Source organism: Staurois parvus, unplaced genomic scaffold (assembly GCF_062004578.1).
Source record: "Staurois parvus isolate SC_StPar_1 unplaced genomic scaffold, SC_StPar_1.0 ptg000702l, whole genome shotgun sequence".
NCBI lineage: Eukaryota > Metazoa > Chordata > Amphibia > Anura > Ranidae > Staurois > Staurois parvus.
This window is the reverse complement of record NW_028318498.1, coordinates 301,459-324,615: the sequence shown is the minus strand read 5'-3', so window position 1 is coordinate 324,615 and position 23,157 is coordinate 301,459. Positions and strand designations below refer to the sequence as shown.

Sequence of the window (23,157 nt, the reverse complement as noted above, 5' to 3'; positions counted from 1 at the left end):
TTTTGTACTGTTCACAACGGACTGGAGGTCTCGGTCTTCCCAATTTTTGGCTATATTACCTTTCTGCTCATTTTGCGCAGCTATCACAATTAACTCTCAGTTCCCATGGGTCAAGTTTGAATCTCAGTCTATACGCCCATTCTACTTACTGGGTATTTTGTGGTCCAAAATCTCCCCACGATCGCTTACCTTTTATAACTCCATAGTGACCCATTCACTGACACTTTGGTCCAAATACAAATTTAAATTAAATTTGGTCTCTCCTATCCCGGTATCTAATTTTTTGGTGATCCTACTTTTGCAGCAGCTTTTTCTTCTCCTCAACTGTTTCATTAGTGGTATGATCAATCTCTTATCAGATTATCTGATTTTCAAAGAGGAGGATCTTACATTACCTTTGATATGCTGCGTGCGCTTTTTGATATTCCCCTTAGTGAGTACCATAGTTACCGACAGATTAGACATTTTTGTGAATCACACTTTGGCCTTATACCATCTTCTCCGGTTTCCTTTTTTGAACGTACCAGCCGTGACTGTCCTAGGGGAAGGGGTCTTATTTCTAATTTTTATCACCAGTCTTTGCTCTGTCTTTTTCATATACCTCCTTTATACCGACAAAAATGGGAGGAGGATAGTGGTACCACTTTTTTGGATGAGGATTGGGATTCCATGGTGGATAACATATGTAAAAGCATATGTAAAAAACATATGTAAAATTCATTATATACATGTACATTCAATGTATTCATGTATATAAAGAAAAGATCGTAGTTCATAAAAAGCAGGATTCGGTAACATGTGCATTCTTTATTTCAAAGCAGTTACAGTAAAATTAAGATTACGTACCTTCATCTCGCAAGGTAAATCGACCCATTTGAGGGAAATCTTTGAATGTTTCAAGGCAGATAGTGCCTGCTGTCCTTAAGCGGGCAATGCATACTTGGTCTTGTTTTACAAAGCGGGGCCTTGTCTTGCTCTTTTCCCCTGTTTTTTTGTCTACCAAGCAAATTAAGGCCTAGATTGAAAAAGCAAAGTGTTAGAAAGTCAAAAATTATGTTAACAAGAAATACCACAGTCTATTGAAATTAAACAAAAAAAATGTTAAGAAACATATAAGTCATGCAATCTTACTGTTATCTCAACTTCTTCAATACATGTGTGAATATGCAGCACGGCATTGTATCCAGGACAGATAATGGATTTGTGCTCAATTATCACAATCTGCGCAACACGAGAGAAATTAAACTGGTTATATAGGCTTCTGCAACATTCATGAATAAAACATGTAAAATTTTCAAGAGATTTTAAAAGATAATAAAGGAAAATATGGAAAATACATCATTTGAAAAGACAGACCATTAATCAATGGCCATTTCCTTAATTTGTATTTAAGTTAAAGTAGGGAAGAGTTAGAATGTCAGGTTTTATGACTATCTGCTGGAAGGTTTGCTAATGATCATTGTCACCATGCCAGAGTGAGAAAATGCAAAATTGCTAGCTGTCACTAAACAGAGGTGATTTTTTTTCCAATATGACATCTGTTCCAGTAAAAAAAAAAAAAAAATCAAGAGGATTCCCCATCCTTTAAAAATATTTCCTTTCACGTAGCAATGAGTTTTAAACATTTCTCATGATCTAAAACTAAAAAGGTTTTGGCTTTAGACTTTAAATGGATATGGATAAAGTAGAAGAAAGAAGAGGAGAGCTCACAGATGCCTACTAAAGCAGAAATAGCAGAAATGTTTAAAGGACTTGAAAGATTCCTAAAACAGGAACTGGCGAAATTACACAAAGATCTGGGGCAAATATTATCAAGGGTGGAGGAGATGGAAGAAAAATTAAATATACATGCCCAAATTATACAGAAATTAGAAAAACAGGCAATGGTAATGAGAAAAGAACAAACAAATCTGTTATATAAATTGGAAGACCAGGAGAATAGGGATAGGAGATGCAATCTAAGGACATGAGGCTTTCCAGAGAACTCCCAAGGAGAAGATTTGACGGGAATAATAACGAGAATGCTGAATACTATAATGGATAGAACTATAAAACAGAGCCTCTCAAAATGGAGGGAGTATATAGAATAGAAAAATACATACAAGAAGATAGAAAGAAAAAGCCAAGAGATGTAATAGTGCAATTCCATAAATTTTGGGATAAAGAAGAGCTTTGGAAGAAGATAAAAGGTAGAGCAGTAATAAAATATGCAGAAATATACAGATCTTTGCTGATTTAGCAGCAGAAACATTAATAAGGAGAACTTTGAAACGGTTACTGGAACAGATGAGAAAACAGAATGTTCGATATAGCTGGGGGTTTCCAGCATGTTTGATCGGATGGAGAAATGGATGTTCAGCAAGACCGAGATTCCACAAAGATCTGAGAGAGTTTTGTGGGAGACTTGATATACAGAAAATAAATATCCCTGGTTTGGAGAAGATTGGAGGGTGGGGGTTCTCTCCCCCCTTTTTTTTCCTCTCTCTCTCCCTCCATTTCTGCCTCTCTCTTACGATCTTTGAAGTGTACTAGAGTATGGCAGGACACGGAGGATGAGACACGCTTATTGGGGAAAAGTTAATGGTCATAGGTGGGAGGAGGGTATGGGGAGGGGATAGGTAGTTTAAGACTCTGCGAAATAGTGGGAGAAACATCAGTCTGGAGAAATCCTAGAGATCAAAGGGGAAGAAGTGGAGGAAAAAGGAAGAGAGAACAGATGGGGAAGACAGAGGTGTGGGGAGGAGAAGAATGGAAGAGATTTACTTTGCGATTTATAATGTTAAAGGGTTAAATAGCCCTGAGAAGATTTTGGGGATTTTTAAAGAAATTCGACATAGATTTTCTTCAGTGTTTTTTTTTTTTTGTTTTTTTTTTTACAGGACACACATTTGGTGCAAGAATCAAATGTGAAATTAAATTCCAGATATTATCCAATGTGGTTTTATGCAGATTCCCCAATTAAACGTGCCAAGGGAGTGGCAATAGGTTTTGCGAAAAATATAGGGTTTATAAGGAAATATAAGGAATATAAGGAACTAGACTGTACACTAGCAAATATTTATTGCCCGAATAAGAAACCGGAGGTATTCCTAAAAAATACTCTGAGGAAGTTAATGGATTTAAAAAAAGCCAATATAATTGTAGCAGGTGATTTCAATCTCTACATGGATCCCCAGATGGATATGACGTCCCCTGTGCAGAGAGATGGTAGTAGGTTTCTGAAATCCTTGAAAAAAAAAATGATATACCAATGTCAACTTGTAGATATATGGAGAATTAAGCACATGAAGGGACAGAGACTATACGTTTTATTCTCATGCACATGAGATGTATTCAAGACTGGATTATATATTGCTGGACCATCAACTTATCGAGTCTCTGGTCAAAGTAAAAATAGAAGTGATGTCAATATTGGACCATGCCCCTGTCACAATGCAATTATTATGGGGAAATGAGCAGATTCAGGGGGAAATTATGGAGGTTAAATGAGACACTTCTGCAGGATTCAGAGGTGGATCAAAGAATAAAAAAAGAGCAATTTTTTGAAGAAAATGATTCTGGGGAAGTGTAAATGGCAACGGTGTGGGAGGCTCATAAGGCCTATACTAGAGGAATCCTGATTGATAGCGACTGGAGCAAAAATGAAGAGGGAAAGAGGAGAAAAAATAAACACGCTTCTTAGTGAGCTCTGAGTTAGAGCAGAAACACAGAAACAAGTAACAAGAGATTATGCAGAGGGTAATAAATAAAAGGGAAGAATTAAATAAATTTCTGGAAGAAGATAAGAGAAGAGTGTTCAATAAAATAAGTGAGAGATACAGATGAGGAGATAGGCCAGGAAAGTATTTAATGAGGGCTCAGAGAAAAAAAAAAAACCTAGTAACAATATAGAGAAAATAAGAGACCACAAAGGAGAATTAATGTATTCAACTAAAGATATAGCTAAAGTGTTTAAAGAATATTATAATAAGCTATATAATATTATCCCCCACAGCTCCATGAGTAAAGATGAAGTAGGAAAAAGAGAAAAAAGACAGACATACTTAAAGGAAGGATTACCAAAATTAAGTGAGGAGCAGTTAAAATCCCTAGAATCAGCAATAACACAGGAGGAAATACACTTAGCATTAAAAAGCACTATAGCCGGGAAAAATCCAGGACCTGATGGATGCACAGTGAGATATTATAAAAAATTTAAAGAATTATTAGTACCTAAACTGAGGATATATATGAATGCATTGGGAGGAGAGATGGAAATGAGGAGGGAATCCCCACAAGCCCATGTAGTTCTCATGCATAAGGAAGGTACAGATGATACTCGCTGTTCAAGTTACAGACCGATTTCTTTTGTAAACACAGATACCAAACTATATGCAAAAGTTCTGGCAAACAGGTTGAAAGACCTAATGTCGGAATGGATACACATAGACCAAGTAGGCTTTGTCCCAGGGAGAGAGGGTAGAGATAACGGACTGAGATCTCGGTTTCTCATACAAAAAAGTAGGAAAGAGAAAATCCCTGCGGTGGTACTCTCTATCGATGCTGAAAAGGCATTTGATAAAGTTGATTGGGGATATATGTTGGATACATTGGAAGTATTGGGGATGGGACCTAGAATGAGAGAGTGGATAAGGAAATGACAGTCAACTGTCTGCAGCAATCATGGTTAATGGGGAATTGTCAGAGTATTTTGGGATGCAGAACGGAACTAGACAGGGATGCCCTTTGTCTCCATTGCTATATGTTTTATCATTGGAATCTCTTTTGGCTAAAATAAGGAATAATATAGATATAAAAGGAATTTGGATAGGAGATACGGAGCATAAGGTTGCAGCTTATGCAGATGACATGCTGTTCTATGTGGGAAACCCAAGGATAACATTGCCAAATTTAATGAAATCACTGAAAGAATATGGGGAGATGTCAAATTTAAAAATTAACCCAACAAAAACAGAAATTTTATACATAAATCTTCCAAACAGAAAGAAAAATAGGTTAAAAGAAGAAATTTCCCTTTGTTTGGAGAGAAAAAGAATTGAAATATCTAAGAATAAAATTAACTGTATCCTCCAAGAACTTGTATAAATTGAATTATATCCCATTGTTAAATGAGATCAGGGATGAACTAAGGAAATTAGGAGGGGGAACCCCGTCATGGATAGGTCGTATAAATTTGATAAAAATGGTGATTGTTCCAAAAACATATACATTTCAAATGATACCACTTAAACTACCAGAAGAATATTTTGGCCAATTAAAAAAATGTTAATAAGATTTATTTGGAGCAATAAAAAAACGAGAATAAGCCAGGAAATTTTATGTAGAAAGAGGAGGATTGGGAGTCCCAGATTTAAAAAGATATAACTCAATAATAATGGCGAGAATTTTTGACTGGACATATAATGCAGAGGGGAAAAGCTGGGTTAAAATAGAAAATATACTAAGTAATACTAATTAAGTGGCATTGTATGGTTACCTCTACAATACAGAGGATTAGCAGACAGTACAAGTTTATTCACATTTAATGTTTTAAGAGTTTGGGATGTTTTACACAAACAGATGGGATGGGAATTTAATTCATTGTTAATGCCCTTATAGAGTTTTTCCCCCCAGGTAAAGAAGGTATCACAGGGAAGTTGATTAAGAAGGAAGATGCACAATTAAGGAATATAATGGTGGGGGAGGAAATAGGATCACTTAAAGAATTAGAAAAAGGAGACGTTTTTTACGAGAAGGGATGAGTGGCGTTATTTTCAATTGAAACACTTTATAGGAAAGCTTCCAAAGCCTTTAAGAATAAGAGGATTGGAATCCTTTTGAGCACTTGTTAGGTACGCGGGGAGACGGGAAACACAGAACCTCTAAAATATATAAGATTCTCACTGAAATAAATGCAGATATTAGTCCTCCATATATAGAAAAATGGGAAAGAGAAATAGGAGTTACAATAGATGCGGAAAAACAGAAGAAAATATATAGAATAATTCACGGAAATATAAATATGCAGGAGGTAGAAAAGAAATATAAGTGCTTGGCAAGATGGTATATCACACCGAGTGTGGCACACAGATTGAGTGGAGATAATTCACTTTTATGTTGGTGTGGATGTGGAAGTAGAGGCACAATGTATCACATATGGTGGGAGTGTTCGAAAATACAAGCGTATTGGGGGAAAATAGTAAGCTTGATTCAGAAAATTACAGAGGATGATATTCTAGTAGACCCAGAGATTTGCCTTTTTCATAGTAATAAGCTTTCAGCTAAATACAAAGAATATGGTTTATTGTACTATTTGAATGCAGCAAAGGGACTGATACCCAATTATTGGAGGAGACAGGAGGTGCCGAAAATAAAAGATTGGGTGGATCAAATATGTAAATTGGAGGAACTTTATCATTTGAATGAAGATAAGACGGAGAGTCACCATACAAGATGGAACAAATGGAAGGAATTCAAAAAGTCAAGGCTAGTCTTAGAGGTTATGGGGGATTAACATAGAATAATATGAAAACATATTTTGTTCTTCCTTTATAGGGATTACGATCTCCAGAAAAACAGGAAAATGCAGAGCATAAGCGGGTCAGGGATTGGATGGGGGGGGGGGGGGGGGGAGGGATGAAACGATAAATGTTCTGATATAAAGCTAAGGTTTTAATGAGTACGTTTGTATAACTTGTTTATCTGAAAAATTAATAATTAACCACTTCCCGACCGGCCGTTGTATGTAAACGGCCGGACGGTGGCACTGCAGGGTCGGGTGGCCGTCTATAAATGGCCTCCCCGCACCCTGCTTGTGCGCGCTCCCTGGGAGCGCGCAGCACCGCGATCCGGTGCCCGCTGTGTCCTCCGGACACAGTGAAACACCGATCGTCGGACGGGACCTCTGTACGAGGTTCCGATCATGTGATCACTGATTGGCCAATCAGTGATCACATGCAAAGTAGTAAGCAAGATGTCACTTCTGACATCATTGCTTACTATGTGTGAAATCTGTGAATGATCACAGAGGTCACATGGTACAAGGCTATTCACAAAAGCCTTGTACCATGTGACAAGCTGTGACCAATCACAGCTCACTTAGTTCTTCTCAATGAGTGCAAGAATGCACACAGAGAGAAAGAGAAATGATTGCTTTTACATCCTATATAGGTGTAAAAGCAATCAGTGTAAAAAAAAAAAAAAAAAAATCTTCATCACCCCTCACAAGTAGTACAGTGTCACCATGGTGACACTGTACTGCTAGGGTGACAGTATGTAAAAAAAAATAAAAAAAAATAAAAAATATAAAAAAATAAAATAAAAATGTAAAAAAAAATGTTTAAAAATTATAATTTTTGCTTATAAACTAATTTGGATTTTTTTTTTTTCTAAAAAGATAACGGAATAAATTTTGGCTAAGATTTATGATGAAATATTATTTATTTGCAAAATTTTATTAAAAAAAACACTTTTTTTCAAAATTTTTGGACATTTCATTTACATAGCAAAAAAAATACAAATCCCAGCGGTGATTAAATACCACCAAAATAAAGCTTTATCTATCTCAAAAAAATGGTAAAAAATTCATTTGGGTACAGTGTTGCATGACCGCGCAATTGTCATTCAAAGTGTGATAGGGCTAAAAGCTGAAAATTGCCCTGGTCAGGAAGGGGGTAAAAGTGTCCGGTCTGGAAGTGGTTAACCTCCTTAGCGGTTTTCCCGAGTGTAGCTCGGGGTAGAACTTCTATACCAAGAACGGTAACCCAGAGCTACACTCGGGCTTACCATGCAGCGTTCTCTGGGGGTCCCTGCAGCACTTACCTTGTCCTTCGCTCCCACGATGTGTCCCCTGCAGCGTCCCCGTCCATGTCCTCCGGCGGATGCCGGCATCTGACTTCCGTGTTCCGGTCCCCGTGACGTCGGAACGTTCGGGCGGCGGAACCGGCGGGAAATTTGAAATTTTTAAAAAAATGACATTTTTGCTGTCATTGCTTTTTCACTGCATTTCACATACATTTTGTCCCCACTGCTTTGTCCTGTGCCCTGCCTGCATTTTGACTGTTCTTTCTGCCTGGAAACTTAGAAAAGTCCATGGCGTCCAAAAAGCGTCCCTTTACATCAAAAGCAGTTTTAGAACAGCGATAGTAAATCAGAACCACTTGCAGAATTGAGTGATAATGATTTGTGGGGAAATTCGTCATCAGACACTGAAAACGATTTTGCGACTTTGCTCAGCGATGTGCGAATTTGCCTCTGTATTTCAAATTTCAGTGTTTTTGGTTTGATTATATTATTGAATTAAATTGATTATTATTATATTATTATTTTTTATGATTATTAATTAAATTATAATTTATGATTTTGTGTTTCAAGTTTTATCATATCCGGAATGTTTAATAGACTCTTGTTCGGACAGATTTCAGTGAGTTATTCCTAAAAATTACAGCCTACAATTAAAAACTACATATTTCCATGCAAAAAAATGGTACCGCTTTCAGCACAAAATTCCTGACATGATCATACCGCCAGGGAGGTTAAATAAAATAAAAAAAATAGATAAGAGTTTAAAGTGCTGAGACCAACCTATGGACCTTCAAATATTTACATATTAACAAGCAGTAAATTATCTTTAAAACAGACTGGCCAGCTTTAATTACATGTACACAAAATAATTTATACTCAGAGCATACAGCAGAAAGTGCTTTCAATAAATCCATTAATTCTGCTCCTCCTCCCAATAGTGACTTGTAACCTGCCAGCCCTCTATTCTTTAACTGGTTGCCTAACAGACACAGTGTATATACTGCGGCAGGGCAGCACCGCTGTGCTAAATCACGTTTTAAAAAGTCATTTAGCAAAACAGGTAGGGGGCGCGCGACCGGCCTACCCGCACCGCCAATCGCGACAACGGGTGTCAATCACCGAGTCCCGACCGGTCATTACCCGCTGGGTCCCGGCGATTGCCGGCAAACAGTGACAGAGCACAGCTGCATTGTTTTCAATGCAGCTCTGCTCCCTGTCAGTTCCCAACACACTGTTCATGAGAGCGGAGTTTAGCTCTCGGAATCAGTGTGTTCCTGTGAAGTACACACCCCCCGCCCACTAGTAAAACACTCCCCTCACGCAGTTAACACTTTGATTGCCTAAAAAAGTTAACCCCTTCCTCCCCAGTGCCATTAGTACAGTGTCAGTGGTTTTTTTTTTTTGCACTGATCACTGTATTGGTGTCATTGTTGATGTCAGTGACTCCAAGTCAGTTCCCCCCCCAGTCTCAGAATGTCCGCCGCAGTCCCGCCATAAGTGGCTGATCACCGCCATTATTAGTATAAAAAAAAAATTAAAAATCCAGTTTCTATACCGCCATTTGTAGACGCTATAACTTTCACGTAAATCAATTAATTTACATGTATTGGGATTTTTTTTTGTCGCAGAATACATTTTGGCTGAATTTTATGGCAAAATTTGATTTTGAAATTTTTTTACTAGACATGTTTTATAGCAAAAAGTCCAAAATATTGTTTTTTTTCTCAAAATAGTCAGTCTTTTTTTTTTTTATAGCGCAAAAAATAAAAAACGCACAGGGGGAAAAAAGGTTGCAGTGTTGCATGACTGCGCAATTATCAGTTAAAGTAACACAGTGACGTAACACAAACCGCTTATGTAACCGCTTCCTGACTGCCCTATAGCAGAAATACTGCTACAGGGCAGCACGGGTAAGCAAAATCACGTGTATATACACGTGATTTGCGCTCCCGTGGTTTTCACGTCCCTCCCAGATTGCCCTTCAGTACACCAGTAATCACACTTAATTGACAGGAACACGCTAAACAATAAACCTCCACTGCTAGTATAGTGTCTGAACGGATCAATATCTTTGATCAGCTCAGCACTATACCAACGTTCACATTATTATGGCGTCCCCAAAAACGTAGCGTTATCAGGATCAGCTCCGGCACCTGCGTTTAGCCCCTACGCTACCCCCCCCCTTCCCCCCCAGCAAGTGCAGTGTCAGTAGGTCACTGTCACTTGATACATTACACACAAAACCGCAGTGTTCGCAGAATCAGGCCTGATCTCTGTTAGCACTTGTCAGTAAATTTTGATGACTCTCATATGCAACACAGTGCCAGTACTAGTGCCACGCTATCTTTTGGTGAACTGACGAGTACTAGTGGCCTAGTACATCCTGGTCTTTCACATAGCTCTTAGATTGTAAGCTCCCAGGATCAGGCCCTCCTAACCCTCTTGTATTGAACTGTATTGTCTCCAGTTATATTGTAGTGCTGAGCAAACTGTTGGCGCCATAAATCCTGTATAATAATAATAATACCAGCACTGCAGTATGACTTGGTGATGTGGCGAGTCCCATAAGTGCAGTACAAGCTGGTGCGGTGGCAAGCACAAGTATTGTCCCGCAACCAAGAATTCGCACACAGGCCTCTAGAGCCCCTAGTATCCTTCCGGATGTGCTTGCAAATCCCGATTGACAGCCCACAAATTCTGCAGCACCCATACTTCCCCCATTCACTGCCCAACCCGGAATTCAGGTGGAAATAGCAACTAGTTAACTCTTCCACTTGATTTTTTTAGCTATTTTTCACGGAATATCTGTATGCATTGATTGTGGATCAAAGCAATTTATATGCACAACAATTTATCGCCACCAACCCAAATTCAAACCTTGCCAGACCAGTCGCATGGAAACTCATTACGGTTTTCTAATTTACTTTTTTTTTGGGCCTAACCCTCAACATGGGCATTACTATAAGAAATGAATTGCGGTTGTATTGGTCCGCAGATCCGATTCATCATATGCCCGTGTTATCTGCTGCCATGGCCAGGCATAGATATGAGAGTATAATGTGTTTTATGCATTTCAACGACAATGCACTCTGTTGTCCTTGGGGTGACCCTGAATTTGACCAGCTACACAAAATTCAGCCCCTCATAAATCACCTTAACCAAAAATTTGTAGATGTCTCTACTCCCCAGCAAAAAACCTGCGTTGAGTCCCTGATTAATTTTTCTGGCTGCCTTGCATTCAAACAATTTCTCCCCAGCAAGCGTGCCAGGTATGCGGTCAAGATGTAGAAGACCTGTGAGAGGTCAACAGGCTATACTTACAGTGAGGAACAGAAGTTTTTGAACACCCTGCGATTTTGCAAGTTCTCCCACTTAGAAATCATGGAGGGGTATGAAATTCACATTGTAGGTGCATTCCCACTCAGAGACAGAATTGAAAAAAAAAAATCAGGAAATCACATTGTATGATTTTTAAAGAATTTATTTGTCTTGCACTGCTTAACATAAGTATTTGAACACCTAAGATACAGCAAGAATTCTGGCTGTCAAAGACCTGTTACTGTGCCTTTAAAAAGTCCACCTCTACTCCACTCATTAATCTAACTTAGTAGCACCTGTCTGAGCTCTTTAAAGACACCTGTCCACCCCACAGTCAGTCAGACGCCAACTACTACCATGGCCAAGACCAAAGAGCTGTCAAAAGACACCAGAGACAAAATTGTGGACCTCCACAAGGCTGGAAAGGGCTACGGGGCAATTGCCAAGCAGCTTGGTGAAAATAGATCAACTGTTGGAGCAATTGTTAGAAATTGGAAGAGGCTAAAAACGACTGTCAGTCTCCCTCGGACTGGGGCTCCATGCAAGATCTCACCTCGTGGGGTATCACCGATAAGAAAGGTGAGGAATCAGCCCAGAACTACAAGGGAGGAGCTAGTCAATGACATAAAGAGAGCTGGGACCACAGTTTCAAAGGTCACTGTCGGTAGAACACTACGCCGTCATGGTTTCAAATCACGCATTGCACGGAAGGTTCCCCTGCTCAAGTCATCACATGTCCAGGCCCGTCTGAAGTATGCCAATGACCATCTGGATGATCCAGAGGAGGCATGGAAGAAAGTCATGTGGTCAGATGAGACCAAAGTAGAACTTTTTGGTCTAAACTTCACTCGTCGTGTTTGGAGGAAAAAGAAGGATGAGTTGCATCCCAAGAACACCATCCCTACTGTGAAGCATGGGGGTGGTAACATCATGCTTTGGGGGTGCTTTTCTGTGAAGGGGACAGGACGACTGCACTGTATTAAGGAGAGGATGAATGGGGCCATTTATTGTGAGATTTTGAGCAACGACCCCCTTCCCTGTCAGAGCATTGAAGATGGGTCGTGGTTGGGTCTTCCAACATGACAACGACCCGAAGCACACATCCAGGATAACCAAGGAGTGGCTCCGTAAGAAGCATATCAAGGTTCTGGAGTGGCCTAGCCAGTCTCCAGACCTAAATCCAATAGAACATCTTTGGAGGGAGCTGAAACTCCGTGTTGCTCAGCGACAGCCCCGAAACCTGACAGATCTAGAGGAGATCTGTGTGGAGGAGAAGGCCAAAATCCCTGTTGCAGTGTGTGCAAACCAGGTCAAGAACTACAGGAAACGATTGACCTCTGTAATTGCAAACAAAGTCTTCTGTACCAAATATTAACACTGATTTTCTCAGGTGTTCAAATACTTATGTTCAGCAGTGCAAAAAAAATAAATTCTTTAAAAATCATACAATGTGATTTCCTGATTTTTTTTTTTTTTTAATTCTGTCTTTCAGAGTGGGAATGCACCTACAATGTGAATTTAAGATCCCTCAATGATTTCTAAGTGGGAGAACTTGCAAAATCGCAGGGTGTTCAAATACTTCTGTTCCTCACTGTATAAGTTTCGGATTTATGAGGGAAAAGATAGTCATGGGGAGCCCCCCGGATGCCCAGACTATATGGGGAGTAGTGGCAAGATAGTTTGGGACTTGGCATCATCCTTTTGGGGTACCAATTATACATGGACGATTTTTATTCAAGCGTGCCACTATTTAAACATTTGTTCAATCTTGGAAATGGCGCTTGTGGCAAAGTGTGACCTAATGTCACACCATTAGAAGTGGGTGGTTGCAGGGCGGTATATTCTAACCGTGGGCATAACACACACTTTTTCTGGCAGAGATTTTGTCTCCTTTTTTTCCCATTCAGTTCACAGGCTGCATACAAAAAAAAACAAAACATAGCATATATACCCAACAAGGACCAGCGACGTACTGGTACATCACTGAACTTTGAATGGTTATACCAGAATGATGCCTACAGCTGCAAGCATCATCCTGGGATCATTTTTTTCAGCCAGCGATCGGCTTTCATGTAAAAACAATCTTAGTGGCTAATTAGCCACAGGAGTGCCTTTCCAAGCAGCGGGATATGATGCCCCCCTGCTGCCTTCCACGGCATTCTCAGGCAGTACCGTGCCATCAGGGGAACCTGAGAATGCAGCCGGTGTTTCTGCCAGCTGACCATAGAGTTGATTGGAGACCAGAGTGGTGTGAATCATCTCTATAGTCTAAGAATTCGGAAGCTACGAGCATTTCATCACTTCAGTTTCACAGGATATAAACAGCGCCATTTGTAAATTGGGAAAGCATCTGATAACACCGATTATGGTTTAATTAGATAATGTAAGGGCAGAGGAGATATCTTGAGTCTGACAGACCCCACATTTCTCAAAAAAGAATATATGACAATGCCCATTGAAGTTATAGGGGATATATTTGCATTCCCTCTGATAGCATTAAAAATGATCAAAAAAACAAAAACAAAAGAAAGGTACAGTGTAAAAATATGAAAAAATATCAAAATAACTTAAAAAAAAAAATTAAAAACTCGCCCCTCCCATGCGCACACAAGCGTTGACCCTGTGCCGGTATGTAAACAGTGGTTGCAAGTGAGGTATCACCGTGAACATCAGATCAAGGGCAGTAATTCTAACACTAGACCTCCTCTGTAAATCTAAAATGGTAGCTTTTAAAGACTTTTAAAGCATTGCCTATGGATATTAAAAATGTATGCAGTTTGTCGCCATTGCACAGGGCATGTAAATCATGTCATGTTTGGTATCTATTTACTTGGCATACCATTATCTTTTATATTTTACCAAATAATTGGCCATTGCGTTTTTGTGAAATAAAAGTAAAGAGAGTATTTTTTTTTTTTTAAATTTACTTTTGAAAAATCACTGCACGAGTACTATGTGCCATAAAAAATTGAAGCACCCACCATTTTATTCACTAGGGTGTCTGCTTTAAAACACATATATAATAATAATAATGTTTGGGAGTTTAAGTTAATTTCCTAGCAAAAAATACAGATTTTTTTTCATGTGAACAAAGTGTCAGAAAAGGCTTGATCTTCAGGTGGTTAGAAGAGTGAATGTGTGGCATAATCTTTTAATGCTGGGCGTAAAACGCCCCCACCCCCCCAAAACCACGCCTTTTTGGAAAGTAGGCACCCCAAACTATTTGCTGAGAGGCATGTTGAATCAATAGAATTTATTTTTTTACCACAAGTTTTTGGAAAATGACAAAAAAAAATTTTTTTTTTTATACAAAATTGTCACTTAAATGATTTACTGCTCACACATGCCATGGGTATATGTGGAATTAAAAAGTGAATACTTGTGAGCCACTATGTCTCAGATGTTCAGTATAATATGTGCAATTAGTGGTAGTGAACTACCTGTTGTGTTTGGTGCGCTGGCACTTTCACAAACTCACTTAATTGTGTATATGTAAATTGATTAGACGTATTTATGATGCCGCACTCCTACTATGAATACTTAATACTGTATTGTATATCACTCATAAACATCAATAAACTAAATAAATTAATAATAAATATAATAAAAATCAATAAATTAATTAATGTGATAAAGTGAATGAAAATCAAATCATAAATATGCTAAATTGTGCCATTAGTGCTCAAACAATATTATCAATGCCATATTCCAATTTCATGATTAAATAAAGAGTCTTTTATATCTTTGTGCAAAAGTGCATACAAAAATGAACAGTTTTAGATATCTTTGTGCAAATGTGCAATGTGCAGGTGAACTCCTTAATCCCTCTTTCCAGGTGCCGTGTAGTCTCAATATGCGCTCACCTTAATATTTGCCCAAATAAATTTAGGCAAATAGACTTTTAGTCCTTCCAGGACTGGTGGGATAGTGCTCCTTTATGCAGTATTCCAGATGGATGTGCAGACCTGCTCAGATCCTCCTCCTATAATCTTCTCTCAATTCATCCACGTGGCCACTCATAGATAGACTTTTGAAAGAAGTATCAGTATCTCCTATTTCCCCTCCTGGGGACACCTCCTTCTCATATCCACCTTTCCTCAATGTTGAGTATATAGATCAGATGGAGAAAAAAAAGACCATTGTGCCTTATCCTTTTAAATAAGCGTATTTATTGCTACCAGATGCGGTGATACAAGCATTTGAGGCACTTATCTTAAGCGGATATGCAGAGCTAGTGATTCCCTCTGCCTCTGCTAGAATCGCCGAGCCTCTCCGATGCAACGTCGTGACGTCAGAGCCCCTCCCCTACGCGTTGCGTCACAGGGTCACGTGACTTCATCAGGGGGAATTTGATTGGACATCACAACTACCTTGTGTTGGTATATATACATAGCGGCCGCCATTTTGTTGAAGACCGCATGTGCGCGGCCATTTTCTAACTGATTTTTCCTATGTTAAATTGACACAGTGTTATCCCAGGTGTATGTTAATTTTCTGTCTGTCAGACGTTGCTACTCGGATCAGCTGCATGCCATACTCTTATATCTAACTCGGTATCCATATATAATATATAATCCAGCAGATTTGTGCCTCTTAATCTACTTTGTATACCTAACATTAAAATGATAAAACTTTAATATGCGTCATATTTAAAAGTATATAATATGTCATAAAATAGCCTTTATATGAAAAATAATGAATATTACATAACCTATACATAAAAGATCACATAAAAAAAACCCCTCTGGTTTACACCTATTATATCTATTTTCCTACTCTTTCATACTATATACTAACCCCTTGTTACCATATTCATATACTAATATGTATATTATCCCCTTGTTACAATACTCAATAAATGTTTGATTTAATATACAAGTTATTTAAAAATAATTATTATCTAAAAATCATTATTTACCAACATCTTTATATACTTATTCACATAAATCTAACAATAAAAATATCTTGTATTATAAGATTATTTTGTAAAATAATTTTGTAAAATATCAGTGATGTGTAATTAAAAACATTCTCAGGGCTCTTATCTATAAATTAATCCTTTTTTGAAAGTTTATTTATTAGTAATAAAACATGTGAGATCAAACTCCTTATTTAACCCATTAGGAGCCAGGCAACCCATCTCATAAATCCATTTTGATTCCTTTTTGCTAATTTCCCTTACTCGATTATCACCCCTCCAATGGTGTACATGTTTTTCAATACCCCAGAACTGTAATTTACTAGCGTCTTTATTGTGATATCTCCTGAAATGCTGTGATAAATGGTGATACTTGTATCCCCTATTGATATTATAAACATGCTCCTTTATACGTTCTTTCAGCATCCTTTTTGTGCGACCAATGTATATTAGATTGCATGGACATTTGGTGTCACAGGATATAAATTGCCAAATTTTATATTCCTTTCCACCATTAGGGTTAGTAAATGTGTGTCTTCTCCTAGGGTTATGTTTCAGTCTGCTGCAACTATAGCATCTACCACAAGCATAAAACCCATTTCCTTGAAAGAAGCTTAGATTCTGGTTTTTAATCGGCGGTTCTAATGTATTTTTCACAACATTATCTCTAATAGTGGGAGCTTTTTTATATATAAAACGAGGTAATTCTGGAATATTATTTTTCAAGTGTTTGTCTAATTTCAAAATTTTCCAATGTTTTTTTAGTATATTTTGTACTGATTTGTACTGTGTGTTATAATGTAGTACTACTGACAGTTCCTCCTTTTTGGTGTTCTCTTTTTGCTTATCTACTATCAGGGTATTGCGATCCATATACCCTACTTTGTCCCTTTCCGTTTCTATTATTTCTCTTTTGTAGCCTTTGTTTATAAATCTTTCTGATAATATTCTACTTTGTTCTGTATAATCCTTCATTTTGGTACAGTTCCTTTTAAGTCTAATAAACTGACCTCTAGGTATATTTGTTATCCACGCTTTGTGATGGCAGCTATCTGTGGGAATATATGCGTTTCTATCAACTGATTTAAAATAGTTTTTTGTGCATAATTGTGTTCCCTCTTTAAAAATTTCAATATCTAAAAAGTTCATAACTGTATCGTGTATATCATAGCTTAAACTTATATTTGCTTCGTTTCTATTTAAACTATTATAAAATTCAATAAGATCCTCTGTCACCATTCCATACAATCAGTAAGTCATCGATATACCTTTTGTACATTAATATTTCTGTTTTGACATTCTGGAACACGAACTCATCTTCCCATTTTGCCATATATAGGTTGGCAATGCTAGGGGCGAATTTAGCGCCCATAGCAACTCCTTTTCTTTGGGAATAGTAGGTGTTGCCATACCAAAAGTAATTGTGGGTTAAGCAAAATTTTAAGCATTTTATTATACACCAACTAAAGACAATAGATCACATCCCCAACACAAAGGAGGGAACCCAAATAATTGGAGACCACAATATTATACCTCTGGGCCATATAGACCCCCATTTAACCATCCCTACCAAGGAGGAAAACCATATTATAATGGATATAAAGGACATAATCAGAGAGGCCCACAAGGCTACCAACCACAAGGCTACCAAACACAAGATTATTATGGGAGGCAAGGTCAAAATAGAGGCCCATACTATCCCAGACCCCAAAGGCCACAATATCAAGCTCAATATCCAATGGAAAACCAACCCTATCAGGTACCCACAAATAATAGATTCTCACCCCTACAAAGAGAAGAATCAAATTCACCCATTCCTGACCCTTTTTTAGGATGGGACATGAATCTACAAGGGGGGAGGGAAGAAGAAATAATACACACACAAGAAAGAGAGGGAAAAGAGGAGGAAGAAGGGCACAACAAAAAAAGAAGGAATTAAAAGGTGAGGGTATTTTCAATTTAAGCGGATTACCCCTTACAGAAGAGGAAACTTACGCGTTAAGTAAGGGCCTTAAATATGCTCCACAAAAAGGACTAAATAAATTTGACACTTATGTAAGTGTACACAAACTGATCAGGAAGCTCAGTTTAAAAAAGTATTATGCAAGCAATCCAACAACACATGATATTGGACTAATGGAATGTACTATATCTAGCCAACTGAAGAATAAATCTGTCTTTAATCCCCAGATTACGGATAATAAATATATAGAAACTTTCAAACAAATGGTGTTACAAGATCTGGAACTGTTACAGATCAAAAAAATAAAAATGACAAGCATGCTGAAAAGAGGTTTGGATACTCTGAAAAAGAGGAATGACATTGTAGTGCGTCCGGCAGATAAGGGAGGAGGAAAAGTAATACAATCAAAAACATACTATGAAACAATTATGACTGAAATGCTAAATGACAAAGAAACATATGAAGTATTAATAAATAACCCAATTAAGGAATACAAGAAAGAGCTGATTAAGCTAATATCATATGGGAAGAAGAAAGGAGTGCTAAGTGAGAAAGAATCTGAGTACCTAATACCATCAGTGTGTAGACTACCAATAATATATTCAGTTCCAAAAATTCATAAAAATAGGACCCATCCGCCAGGTAGACCTATAATTAATGGGATTGATTCACTTACAGCAAGACTGGGTGAATATGTTGACCATTTTCTGAAGCCTTTGGTCACCAATACTAAAGCCTTCCTAAGAGACACGAAGCATGTAATACAGGTAATGAATGATATCCACATAGACAATGGCACGCTTCTAAGCTCAGCGGACGTAGCAGCATTATATACTAATATAGACCATCAGGGAGCCATAGAAGCGGCTAAATGGGCACTTAATAAATATGGGAACATCCCCAACAGACATAAAAAAATTATAATAAAATGCTTAAAATTTTGCTTAACCCACAATTACTTTTGGTATGGCAACACCTACTATTCCCAAAGAAAAGGAGTTGCTATGGGCGCTAAATTCGCCCCTAGCATTGCCAACCTATATATGGCAAAATGGGAAGATGAGTTCGTGTTCCAGAATGTCAAAACAGAAATATTAATGTACAAAAGGTATATCGATGACTTACTGATTGTATGGAATGGTGACAGAGGATCTTATTGAATTTTATAATAGTTTAAATAGAAACGAAGCAAATATAAGTTTAAGCTATGATATACACGATACAGTTATGAACTTTTTAGATATTGAAATTTTTAAAGAGGGAACACAAGTATGCACAAAAAACTATTTTAAATCAGTTGATAGAAACGCATATATTCCCACAGATAGCTGCCATCACAAAGCGTGGATAACAAATATACCTAGAGGTCAGTTTATTAGACTTAAAAGGAACTGTACCAAAATGAAGGATTATACAGAACAAAGTAGAATATTATCAGAAAGATTTATAAACAAAGGCTACAAAAGAGAAATAATAGAAACGGAAAGGGACAAAGTAGGGTATGTGGATCGCAATACCCTGATAGTAGATAAGCAAAAAGAGAACACCAAAAAGGAGGAACTGTCAGTAGTACTACATTATAACACACAGTACAAATCAGTGCAAAATATAATAAAAAAAATTGGAAAATTTTGAAATTAGACAAACACTTGAAAAATAATATTCCAGAATTACCTCGTTTTATATATAAAAAAGCTCCCACTATTAGAGATAATGTTGTGAAAAATATATTAGAACCGCCGATTAAAAACAAGAATCTAAGCTTCTTTCAAGGAAAAGGGTTTTATGCTTGTGGTAGATGCTATAGTTGCAGCAGACTGAAACATAACCCTAGGAGAAGACACACATTTACTAACCCTAATGGTGGAAAGGAATATAAAATTCGGCAATTTATATCCTGTGACACCAAAGGGGTTATCTATGCTTTGAAATGTCCATGCAATCTAATATACATTGGTCGCACAAAAAGGATGCTGAAAGAACGTATAAAGGAGCATGTTTATAATATCGCATTATAAAATTCTCATTTTCCTCTCCTCTGTTCCCAAAATCCATTCATTATATCCCTCTGCCCCTCCCAAACATTTGTATATCGTGTCCTCACTGCTTCCCTCACCCCTCTATGGCACCCACCACCTCCTCCTATTACTCCGCTCTCCCACTGACCCCAACACCTCCACTAGGAGTTTCTCACGCTCCTGCACATCCCGCTCCCATGCCACCTTTCTCACCCTTCTCCTCCTCCTAGCCGCGGGGGACATCTCCCCGAATCCTGGCCCTCCACCTCCCTCACCCGCTCAACACCCTCCCGCCTCCACATCCTACTGCAACCCCCACAACTTAGTATCTGTCCCCCTGCTCCCTAAAATCTCCCCCCCGTTTTCATGTGCACTCCTGAACGCCCGTTCAGTGTGCAACAAGCTTACCGCCATCCACGACCTCTTTGTTTCCCGCTCCCTCAACCTCCTAGCGATCACGGAAACCTGGATCCAGCCCACTGATTCTACCTCCCCTGCTGCACTCTCCTATGGAGGTCTCACCTGGACCCACTCACCCAGGCCTAACGGTCGTAAAGGTGGTGGGGTTGGTCTGCTCCTGTCACCGCAGAGCACCCTCCGAGTCCTCCCAAACCCCCCCTCCCTATCCTTCTCCTCCTTCGAGGCCCACTGCCTCCGACTATTCTCCCCAACCCCCCTGAAGATTGCTGTGATATACCGGCCTCCTGGATCCATACCACGCTTCCTGGATGACTTCTCCTCCTGGCTACCCTTCTTCCTCTCCTCTGAGCTACCCACCATCATTCTTGGGGATTTCAACATCCCTGTCAACCTCGACAACCCGGACACAGCCCGTCTCCTCCACCTAACCTCCTCCTTTGCACTTGCACAGTGCATACAATCCACCACCCACTCCGACGGAAATATCCTGGACCTTGTCTTCTCCAACCGCTGCGCTCCCCACAACCTCACTAACACCCCCTTCCCTCTCTCTGACCACAACCTGATCACCTTCTCTATCTCCTCGTCCTCCAACGCCTACCCCTCCAAATGTCACACTACTACCAGCCGTAACCTCCGCAACCTTAACCCTGCCTCCCTCCACTCTGCAGCTGATCAACTCCACGACCGCATCCTCCCCTTGTCCTGCCCCGACTTGGCTTTGACCGCCTACAACAATGCGCTCTCAACAGCCCTTGACTCACTAGCGCCTTTAACCACACGCAACATCAGACCCCGACCGCTCCAGCCCTGGCAGACTGATCACACCAAAACCCTCAAACGACACAGTCGTGCCCTGGAGCGACTATGGCGCAAAACCAAATCCCAACAAGCCTTCACCCGCTACAAATCTGCCTTCCGCACCTACACCTCCTCCCTCCATGCTGCCAAACAGGCCTACTTCTTGACCCTCATCAAGGCCCTCTCCTCCAATCCTCGCCGACTCTTCTCTGCCTTCAACTCTCTACTCTCTCCACCCCCACCTCCACCCAGCACCTCACTCACTGCCCTTGAGATTGCCAATCACTTCAAAAACAAAATTGACACAATTCGCAAGGACATTGCCGCAACTCACACGCCCTCTCAACCCGTCCCCTCTCACACAGCTACCCCCTTATCCCCCCTCCCCCTCGACATAACCCGCAGGGACTTCATCGCTGCTCAAACTCTCTCCAACCCCCTTCACCCTCACTCAGCTACCCCCTCATCACCCCTCTCCCACGGCCCCACCACTGCTCTGACCTCCTCTTCCACCCCACCCTACATTCCTCATACTGAAGCTCCCCCAACACTCCACACCTTTGACCTTACTACCATCGAGGAAGTCTCCAAGATCCTCTCTGATGCCCGCCTCACCACCTGCCCCCTCGACCCTATCCCCTCACAACTCCTACGACCTTCCTCCTCCTCCATCCTACGCTCCCTCACCCACATCTTCAATCTCTCCCTCTCCTCAGGCACTTTCCCCTCCCCTCTGAAACATGCACACATCACCCCCATACTTAAAAAGCCCTCCCTGGACCCCAATGACCCGAACAACCTCAGACCCATCTCCCTGCTCCCATTTACATCTAAACTCCTCGAGCGCCTAGTCTACACCCGCCTATGCTCTCACCTCAACGACAACAACCTCCTCGATCCCCTACAGTCCGGCTTCCGTCCCCTACACTCCACCGAAACTGCCTTACTCAAACTCTCCAACGACCTGCTAACCGCCAAAGCTAATGGCCACTATTCAGTGCTCCTACTCCTTGACCTCTCTGCGGCCTTCGACACAGTCGACCACCCCCTTCTCCTCAAAAAACTACACTCCCTCGGCCTCAGAGATTCTGTTCTCTCCTGGCTCTCATCCTACCTGTCACAACGCTCCTTCAGCGTTACCTATAATGCTACCACCTCCCCCTCACTCCCCCTCTCTGTTGGGGTCCCTCAAGGCTCTGTCCTCGGGCCCCTTCTCTTCTCCATCTATACCTCCTCCCTTGGCCAACTCATACACTCTCACGGCTTCAACTACCACCTCTATGCCGACGACACACAAATCTATCTCTCAACCCCCCACCTCACCCCCTTGGTCTCAGCCCGAATCACACACCTACTGAGTGACAAATCAGACTGGATGTCGCTCCACTTCCTTAAATTGAACCTCTCCAAAACCGAGTTTCTTGTCTTCCCCCCAGCCCGGACACCACCCCCCATTGATTTCTCCATCACATCCAACAACGCTACCATCAAACCCGCCCTGCAGGCCAGAGTACTGGGTGTCATTCTGGACTCCAACCTATCCTTCCAGCCCCAAGTCCAATCTTTAACAAACTCGTGCAGACTCCACCTCCGCAACATCGCCAAAATCCGCACGTTCCTAACCCCAGAAACCACTAAACAGCTCATCCACTCCCTCATCATATCACGACTCGACTACTGCAACTCCCTCCTCACTGGCCTGCCTCGCCGCTGGCTATCCCCACTTCAGTCCATCCTGAACACGGCTGCCAGACTCATTCACCTTTCCAACCGCACTGTCTCCGCCACCCCCCTCTGCCAATCCCTCCACTGGCTTCCGATTGCGCAACGGATCAAATTCAAAATCCTAACGCTGACGTACAAAGCTGTCCACCATACTGCCCCGAACTACATCACTGACCTAATATCCAAGTACCGCCCAGCACGCACACTCCGCT

At 40.2% G+C, this 23,157-nt stretch overlaps 1 protein-coding gene across 1 annotated transcript in view; it reads right to left on the bottom strand.

Annotated features, from left to right (window-relative positions):
- LOC149446015 (eukaryotic peptide chain release factor GTP-binding subunit ERF3A) overlaps positions 1-23,157 on the bottom strand; it is a gene marked incomplete at its 3' end in the record, with an annotated part of 318,744 nt that overhangs the window by 11,960 nt on the left and 283,627 nt on the right. The window contains exons 10-11 of the mRNA XM_089653149.1: positions 1,132-1,221; positions 847-1,015 (exon numbers count right to left, since the gene is read on the bottom strand). Coding sequence (XP_089509275.1) covers positions 847-1,015; positions 1,132-1,221 — 259 coding nt within the window. The remainder of the gene's footprint in view (positions 1-846; positions 1,016-1,131; positions 1,222-23,157) is intronic.